The sequence below is a fragment of the Haliotis rubra genome, unplaced genomic scaffold, assembly GCF_003918875.1.
Source record: "Haliotis rubra isolate DU_JTF1 unplaced genomic scaffold, ASM391887v1 Scf978, whole genome shotgun sequence".
Lineage (NCBI taxonomy): Eukaryota > Metazoa > Mollusca > Gastropoda > Lepetellida > Haliotidae > Haliotis > Haliotis rubra.
This window is the reverse complement of record NW_025767721.1, coordinates 210,669-220,461: the sequence shown is the minus strand read 5'-3', so window position 1 is coordinate 220,461 and position 9,793 is coordinate 210,669. Positions and strand designations below refer to the sequence as shown.

Here is a 9,793-nt window from a genome sequence, read left to right as displayed (position 1 = left end):
ACCCGATCCCATTAGTCGCCTCTTTACGACAAGCATGGGTTACTGAAGATCAATTCTAACATGGATCATCACGGGTCTGAGCCAAGTGAGTGTTTCCGGCTGTATTGCATCATTGCTTTAAATGACACACTGATTACTCATCTTGTGTATGATGAAATAAATTGTCTGTACAGCTATTATTGGCGAGGTATTTATCGATAAGAATTGACCTCAATATGATTTGCGTTTATGGAAAAACACTGGTATCACATCCTTACTGAAAGTGAATGCTTGTCGTAAAAGGCGACTAACGGGATCGGGTGGTCAGGCTCGCTGGCTTGTTTGACACATGTCATCGGTTCCTAATTGCGCAGATCGATGCTCATGCTGTTGATCACTTGATTGTTTGGTCCAGACTCGATTATTTACAGACCGCCGCCATATAGCTGGAACATTGCTGAGTGCGGCGTAAAACTAAACTCACTCACTCACTTACTGAAAATGAACTACGCTGGTGGATACTGTATCCCCACCTTCGTTCACGTATTTTATTGAACGCTACTAATACTGTATCATCTTGACGGACTTGACCTTCATAGCGACGTCATCACCGTGCCAAGTAGGCTGCCACTGATGCCTGTTCTTCCAGAAATCCATCATGGCAGTAGGGGAGGTGTTTTCCATGGCTTGCCATGGGGAATGTTGTGCCAGGAATCAGGGAAGTAGCCATTGGTAGCACCCACAGCAATGTTGAGGATAAGACCCATCTGAATAGTATCGAATCAGTAATCAGCTGATCAGTGTTCTGAAGTGTTTGATCCCTTTGTGACGTCAGTTAAAACTTTGGTTTCTCTGCCTGACTTATAAGGCGTAAAGCATCTATTTATCCATCTAGGAATCGAAAAGAAACATTTTCTCCTAAATCAGTGGGACTGGACACGCCAATCACTTTGAGAACATCTGATAAGATCGTTAAAATATAGTGTTCTTGTTCAACATGTGTTTATCATAAGCCAAGAACAGACCAACTTTCCCTGCTTTGGCGGAGAGTATGGAAATGGTTTTAAGAGATAAACATTTGTTTAATATTAGCCTAGAACAGAACAACGTTTCCTGCTATGGTTGAGAATATGGAAATAGTATTAAGAGATAAACATTTGTTTATCATTAGCATAGAACAGAACAATGTTTCCTGCTATGGTTGAGAATATGGAACTAGTATTAAGAGATAAACATTTGTTTATCATTAGCCTTGAACAACTCGCCCTGCTTAAGCTGAGAATACGTATATTCTTTGATTCTGTCATTTGCTTCAATTATTCGTATTAGGACGTTGCTACTGGTTTCCTGGATATAGACTAACACAGTGTCAAACTGACAGATTAAACATGTTACTTTCATGGTTTATACGACATCATTTCATTGCCATTGCTTGACTAAAAGTAGACGTCAGCACCTATAGAACATTGGACAGCTGTTTGTATTTAATAATCTGTGTTTTCAAGCGTCCTGATCTACAACTGACCCTGCTATCAAAAGGTGCGTCTTTGCCACCATGGGCCCAGATGTTGTTGCCAGACAGATGGCTATAGTCCCAGTATCCCTTCGGTGGTGTTGTCCACGCTAAGATAGGCTGGTGGTCGACATCCATTCTGGAAAACAATTTATTTTTTTCAATACACAAACATCACCCTGTGACTTGTTTCTGATGATAACTAAACCAGGTGTATTATGTACTGATTAAACCGTCTTTTGTGTCACACTGAACAAAAGTTAACTGATCTCGATGTCTGTTTCTATGACAATTATATTACACAGAAAATTGGGTAACAACAGATATCTTCTGAAATATGTATTTTATAAATGTGAGATTTGTGGGTTTGAATAGCTTTTAAAACAACTCATGCCAGTCGCAAGACGATTGTCTCGACGGGCGTAATCAGACTAAGGGATTTGGTTGATTGTGTCATCGTACCCAGTCAACTAAAGTCAAAGGGTAATGTTGTTTGAATGCTACATATTACTATCCAACATTAAGACTACAAAGCTGCAGTTTGATGCTATAATGCAGATCTAATTTAATGACATGTACAAAATGGTGACCTTCAAGAATGACATTACCTGATGTGATCTGCATTCCAGTCCAATGTGAAGGTATGAAAATCATCAGCCCATGTTGTCCCGAAAGTGCTTGGTCTGAAATAATGGGATTTTGAAGACAGTCTCATCAAAAGAAATCTCAACTGAGTATTATTATTTAGGGAGCCTAGTTATCATACGAACAAGGCTCAGCCCAAACGAACAGAACCCAAAACAACAAAGTTGAATCAAATTTTGTTTGATGTACATAAAATTTTGTTTGGTGTACAATTTATGAAGCCTAGTGTTATTTGGCCTGTCACGCTTGAAGACCCGGATTCGATTCCCCACATGGGCACAATGTGTTAAGCCCTTCTGGTGTCCCCGCCGTGTTTTCCCTTCAATATTGCTAAAAAGCGGCGTAAAACTAAACTCAGTCTTCTTCTTAAAGTATTATGTCAAATCTATTGAATTGTGTGGTGCATAACTGTTTCTGGAGACATGTGTAAATATAAATTTTAAAACCCCGTAAGGAAATGGTTACAACCTATTAGATCAACATTCTCGTGAACTCTTACAACCTAATCGCTACCTAGATTCTCCGTGGTGTTTATGCTGCGTGGTCGAAGTCCCCCAGTGCAGTGTTGAAGACACAACGTTAACGCTCTTATCCTGATTGTGGTCATCTTTTAAGATTGAGGTTACCTGCAAATTAATTGCATTGCTTACGTGAGGGTGGCACAACATGAAAATTCAGCTTTCCCCTTTCCAAAACATTCTGTGTGCAGAAATGTGCCCACTGATACAGCTTGACAGTAACCTTTTGTTCACACAAATGACTAACGTCAGAAGGCGTCACTGTTACCACATCTCGAAATATCTCATGCATAGATACAAAGAACTTATCCTGTATGATGTGCGTGGCGTATCAATCGAAGGGTTTGGTCTCTTTTATTATTGAAAGTGGGCCTTTGCTACTAAAATGGAATACGTCAACATACCTCTTGTTTCCATGATGTCAATTTCACCCGATGCTGGCCATTTCCCATATTTCCAAGGCCATTCTGCTCGAAGCCATATTGCTTCAAACCAAGAAGTGTATTTATATAATATGATTCGGAATATCGGCAAGGCAAAGAACAACATGTACATGAAATCTTTGAATGGCATTTAGAAGTGATATACATAAAAAGTGAGAATTTACTGATGTCAACTTCTTTATTATAAGCAACACGAGGTTTTGGAGAATATTCTTACCTTTTTATCTGTGAATGAAAAACTAGGAAGCAGGATATGTAACTACGATCAGCATGAATATGTTAGAGCTGATATCACTTCGGACCAAATTTAGGGAAGAACTTTGTAATAAGCCCGTGCTACGAGACAGATATTCAGCAATACTACAAAACAGTCCGTTTGAGTCAGAATCGGATCCGATTGTAAATTTTATCGATTGTACAAAATTGCCACATAAATATAAATAGTACCAGGTTTATCATTTACTAATACCCAACAGCTTTCTTATATTTGAAAGTTTTCCGGACTCCACCATAAAAGTTCTTTAAGAAACTATCATTATAATATTGACACAGTTCACTATTTGTTACGAGGGAGGAGTGCAGAGAAAGGGACAGCCAGGTGTGCGAGAAAGGATGGAGACGGCACAGCACAGGCTAATGAATCAATAACTAGGTGGGCACTTGTGCACGTGCTTCTCTAACACCTGGTGAACTGTGTCAAATATTAATGATAGTTTCTTAAATAACTTTTTTCAAATATAAGAAAGCTGTTGGGTATTAGTAAATGATAAACATGTGTACTATTTATATTTATGTGGCAATTTTGTAGAATGATAAAATTTGCAATTCATCGGTCCGTTTCTGACTCAAACGGACTGTATCTCAGCAGTATTGCGGACTATTACTGCATAGCTGATAGCGGAAGAGCTACACAGTAATGGAAAGTATTGGTGTGAATTAACCTAAAATCATACCTGGCCACAGCCAGTCTCCTTTAGGGATTTGAGCCACCACCTCCACTCTACCGTGAACTATTGTAACTTTGGAATGTATTTCCGCTGACATGATTGGTGGTATGTTATGGAGGTTTCCTTCACGGAAGCATCCGTTGTGTCCACTGTAAGTGCAGGAACCCCATTGTTCTAAAAGAATAGTGAGTGAGTGAGTATGGTTTTACGCCGTCTTTTGGCAATATTCCAGCAATATCACGGCGGGGGACACCAGAAATAGGCTTCACACATTGTGCCCATGTGGGGATGCGAACCCGGGAAAAACCAAGTAAATGGTGTTAATATTCAAATAACGTATCATCCTACATATCTAAATGTTAAACATAATATAGGGTTGAATTTGTGAGGGATCGAGGTATCCGTTTATCCGGGCAGTATTTGAGAGAACAGAAGTGTCCGGATAAGAGAGGTTAATACGATTTAGAAAATATATAATAGATTGTCTTTTTTAACATAATAAAATACGTACAGTTATGTAGAGTTATTTACTCACTGGTGAGGTTAAGTCTTCCGCTGTGTAAGAACTGTTCTCCAAATTTATCAGCAGTGAAGGTCTGTGTGTTAAAGAAGGTTGATGTCATTACATCAGTCTTTATGTCACAAGCCATGTACTGTAGGATTTTAAATGATGCCAGAGGTAGTCAGCAATGCCATAATGACCGGTGAATAATGCCACAATGAACTGTTGAAGCCATAAACAACCACTCTTTGTCAGCCAAATACACATAATGGCTCTTAGACACAAACGGGATCAGGTGGTCAGGCTCACCGACTTGCCAATGCATGCCAACGTATCCCAATTGTATAGATCGATGCTCATTATTGATTGTCTGGTGCATATCAGATCCCCATTCTCCGGCGTTAAAAAGAAGAAACAGACATACTCAGCAAGGATACACATTGTACCATCAAATCCCCATTCTCTTACGATGCCAACACCTGAATCCGAAACCAGGAATTTATCAATACCAGAAACAGTTATATTAGGTTTAATATTGAGCATTGGCAATATTATTTTGTTTGTTTTGAAGAACTTTTGCAAGTTCCTCGTATGTGACACATGATTCCAGACACTGTTCTTGCAAATCTGAAACAAGCTTGTATACAAACCGGCTTGATGTATAGAATACCATTCCTGATGAAAGTGTTCGCAATATCAGGTGTGTACATCTGGAACTGTCCACTCTGTAATCATGCAATGTTTAGATAAGGCATAGCTTTACAATACTTATGATATTTGTACCTTTGGAAATTGAACTGTGATTCCTTATGTTTAATGTTACGTTGTAAACAACTGTATGTTAGTTATTTCATGATCAGATTGATGTGTTATGAAGCCAAAAATGATGAACGCCGTTGCCGTTCACCACTTAAGTGAAACCCACGAGTTCAAGTTGCTGCTGATGAAATCAGAAACATAGTGAGGAAACCTGTGACGTCAGCCCACGGTCATAACTTTTATTTATCTATGAAATGTTCATAACTGGTCAGTGGCACTTTAGAATATGGATAGAATGACTCACCCCTCCCCCATGGGACGTGATTTCAAACCACCACTTGTTGGTGTCGAGGACGTTGGAGGAGAAATCGTCGTAGAGGACGGTGGTGCCTCTTCTGACAATACGAGGTGAAAGGGGCGTAATTTCTGATTAAGGAACAAAGAACATGCCATTACAGGACGAAACGGAAAAGATGTCGACATATGTATAACCCATACTAATGCTCAGTGTTTGCTGTTCAAATCCTATAATAGTCTTTAGGAATACTTAATGACAGACGAACTACCCCAAGCCACGCAAGGTAATTGGGGCTTGCGCTTCAAGACTGACTGACTGACTGACTGAGTTTAGTTTTACGCCGCTTTTAGCAATATTCCAGCAATGTTACGGCGGGGGACACCAGAAATGGGCTAAACACATTGTGCCCATGTGGGGAATCGAACCCTGGTCTTCGGCGTGACGTGCGCTTCAAGGAGAGTGGAAAAGAATAGTCATGAATGTTAATTAGTGGTATGTCAGAAATATGAATGAAATCTTGTCTAATCGAGATATGCATACATGTACGTGCATTTGTTTCAGAATATACCATGGATTACACGTTCTGTAATCACCTTTACACCATAACCTGAACTCATGACAGTTGTGAGTGACCATGCCATTCATTGGCATGGTCACCCTAATTTATTAATGTAAATTCACCTTTGTATTTTTAGATATATTGTCATTCTTTATAGTATACTTTTCTAATAATAATAATGTTTATAATTTGGTGAATGTACACCACAACTTACGTGGTATGACAAACCTATCCCGGATGCGATGTATTATGTTGCCATCCGTGGCATAATAATAAACTAAATATTCCAGAATAGCGTCATCGCCTTGTGCAATGTTGTTAACAATCTCATCAAAGAAACATCCAGCGTCTGAAACAAAAGAAAATGATGTGCCATAATGGTTCCCTTGCCTTGGTAACGGTGTCTGAGATGGATGTTGATTCCTTCATTTCAAGTCACCTGTACTACATGGACAGTTTCATGTATACCTCTATCCATAGTATTATATTGTATTGTTATCTTAAACGGCATGCTGGGTTTACTTAGATACCTATGATGCACTAGTAATTTTACTGTTCATCGTCAACGGATTTTTTAATATCTGGTTCTAGTGATCTTCAATATCCTTATTATTTGATCTCGGCTCGATATGGCTGAAACAATGCAGATGTGACGATAAATAAACTTCACATTCTTTCTTCAGGGCACTATAAAAGAACAAGAGATGGTAAGATGGTTAAATTGTTATTATTTCATTGCTGAGATCTGTGTGATGTACTCGATACACTGACAGTGCCATAATCAGTTCCATTAGGCTACACCGCCGTTCCAAAACATGGGTATACAGAATGTCAAGTCACAAGATTAAAAATGCGAAATTTCTCAGTTCAATATCGTGTATGGCCGCCCCGCGCATTCACCACTGCCAAACACCGTCTCCTCATCGACTGCCTGATGCTTGTGAACACGTGGTTGGGGATTCTGCGCCATTGCTCTTGCAAGGCAGCGCCAAGTTCCTGCAAATTCTGAGGTTGGTTCCTAAGACCACGAAGCCTTCTCCGAAGTGCATCCCAAACGTGCTCTATTGGATTAAGGTCAGGGGACCTCGATGGCCAGTCCATGACGTTGATTCCAGCGTTTTGCGGCCGAGCATTATCATGCTGGAACTGTAGACCTGGGCCATGAGCCGCCATGAAAGGAACGAGTTCAGGGGTGAGCACCTGGTCGCAGTAAGCAGCAGCTGTGAGGTTTCCACGGATGACCAGAAGTCGGGAACGGTTGTTCCCACAGAAAGCACCCCACACCATGCAACTTCCGTCCCCGAATCTGTTGACTTCCTGTACACAACATTGGGCATACCGTTCACGACGTCGTCTCCAGACTCTATGCCTGCCGTCCGCGAATCTGAGGGTAAACCTGGATTCATCGCTAAAGACGAGTCGATTTTAGTCTCTCTGGGTCCATCGGAGGTGACGTTGGGCCCACAGCAGACGTTGACGTTGATGAAACGGCGTCAATATTGGCCCACGATATGGACGTCGAGAATGGAGATTGGCAGTCCGCAACCGATTTCGAATGGTCTGTGAGGACAGTCGACCTCTAAACATCTCAGCCCTGGTTCGTGTAGCCGGCAGAAATCTGTCACGTAGGTGACGTAGGACGACCCGACCTTGGGCGATCAGAAGTGGTGCCAGTTTGTTGTAGACGACCTCGCAAGTCATACACAGTACGACGGCTGCATTCCATTGCTCTTTCGACGTCAATAACTGATCTTCCCGCTTGCAACATGCCAACGGCACGTTCACGTTGCACATTTGACAATCGTGGTATTTCACGTACCGTTAGAACTGTGGTTTAAAAGTGTTTTTTCAATTCATGAGGCCAATGCAAACACGTGCATATGAAGAAAACTTCGATGCGAAGATCACGTGATCGACTGCACGTGCAAAACCTGATTTGGCACTAACGTCATTTGCACGACAAATGGATGGGTTTGAGTGGGTTTTGCTAACGTGTTTCTAGAGTCGACAGATAGGGATCCCATTTCGGATACATAGATGTATCATCAGAGAAAAAGTATTCATTATTTTTCAAATTACATTTTGTGAAGTTTCTTTTTTGACTCAGTATATAAACTCTCTCACTCACTCTATCCATAGCAGAGGATTATGATTCCCTTTTGTTTGACGCAAAATGACGCAGAAGTACTTAATCATGGCTGGAAAAGACAATCTAGTGATTGATATTATGAGCATCAGTCTACTCAATTGAAATAAGACCCAAGCATCAACCCAGTCATCGTCTCTTACAAATAGCATAGGTTGCTTAAAATAATTTCTATCTTCACGGGTTTCCATGTATTCAATACTATTTTACTAAACATTAGATCGATAGGGGGCAGTGGGGTAGTTTAGTGGTTAAAGCGTTGGCTCGTCACGCCGAAGACCCGGGTTCGAATCCCCACATGGGTACAACGTGTGAAGCCCATTTCTGGTGTCCCCCCGCCGTGATGTTGCTGGAATATTGCTAAAAGCGGCGTAAAGCCAAACTCAGTCAGTCAGTTAGATCGATAGGTGTTAAGAATTTGAAAAGGAATTAGGAATTGTACTTACAGTTTCTCTTCAGACGTAATCTGCTCCTGTGAACAGATGTGTAGTCCAGACGATCTCGTCGGTGTAAATCGTATAAGACTACAACATCAGCTATACCGGCAGCATCTGAGAAATAAACATCATCTTAGACACATAATAATTTGTCAGGTATGATTTGAAGACACACTGGAACATTATTTTGATTATCTTTATGAATTTCAGGGAATTTTAACGTTTACAAACAGAGAACACAGACATCTTGTAAGACATGATTTAAACTTTTACAGATATCTCAAACCTGGAGGGGCGGTGGCGTTGTCCAACGGATTAACGGCTTGTCAAGCTGAAGACCCGATTTCGATTCCCCACATAGGTACAATAAATGAAGCCATTTCTCGTGTCCCATTTCTGGTGATATTGCGGAATATTGCTAAAAGCGTAAGATTAAATTCAATCACTCCCTCTTACCTGGAATGTTGATGGTGATTTTGTTGCGGTGTGCAGCATCTAATTTTATTTTAGGCGGTGGCAATGCAGAACATAAACAGAGACCTACACTGAGAACTGCATACGTGAGTGTGTCCATTGTCTTCTTGGATCAGTGTGCTATCAACCAGGTTTGTAGGGCCCTAGTTCACTTCTGTATTGGCTTATCACCTTTCACTTGTGGTAACGGACAACACATTTATTGTACAAATAATATAATTCTAACTCGAGTCGTTCATCACTTGTATAAGGTGCTAAGAGTACAATCTGTTCATTGTGAAGAGAAGGTAAATCTGCAAATGAAGATGCAAAGTTTTGTTCAATAACATGGGCGCGTTTGAATCTGACTTTCCAACATCCACATCCACGTTTGCTCAAAGCAGTTCACGGGCATGTCCATGTGTGAAACGGTTCACTCTTTGTTTGTAATCTTACACATTCCTTTGGTGGTTTAAAGTTGAATATAATTCGCAGCTGCCGTGATTCATTTTGAAGACAGTTGGACTTGAAAACTTTAACCATATACGACAGTGAGTTGTTGAAGTTGATATTAGTTGTGATGAACATGAGTCA

At 40.6% G+C, this 9,793-nt stretch overlaps 1 protein-coding gene across 1 annotated transcript; it reads right to left on the bottom strand.

Annotated features, from left to right (window-relative positions):
• Positions 1-513: 513 nt before the first annotated feature.
• Positions 514-9,320, bottom strand: LOC124265402 (beta-1,3-glucan-binding protein-like). Its single transcript, XM_046700172.1, is given in 13 exon segments — positions 514-659; positions 662-746; positions 1,505-1,631; positions 2,101-2,175; positions 2,651-2,744; positions 3,060-3,140; positions 4,052-4,219; positions 4,581-4,641; positions 5,198-5,272; positions 5,611-5,732; positions 6,378-6,512; positions 8,756-8,860; positions 9,203-9,320. Coding segments are annotated over 13 exon segments (1,365 nt in total). The 3' UTR covers positions 514-540.
• Positions 9,321-9,793: the final 473 nt, after the last annotated feature.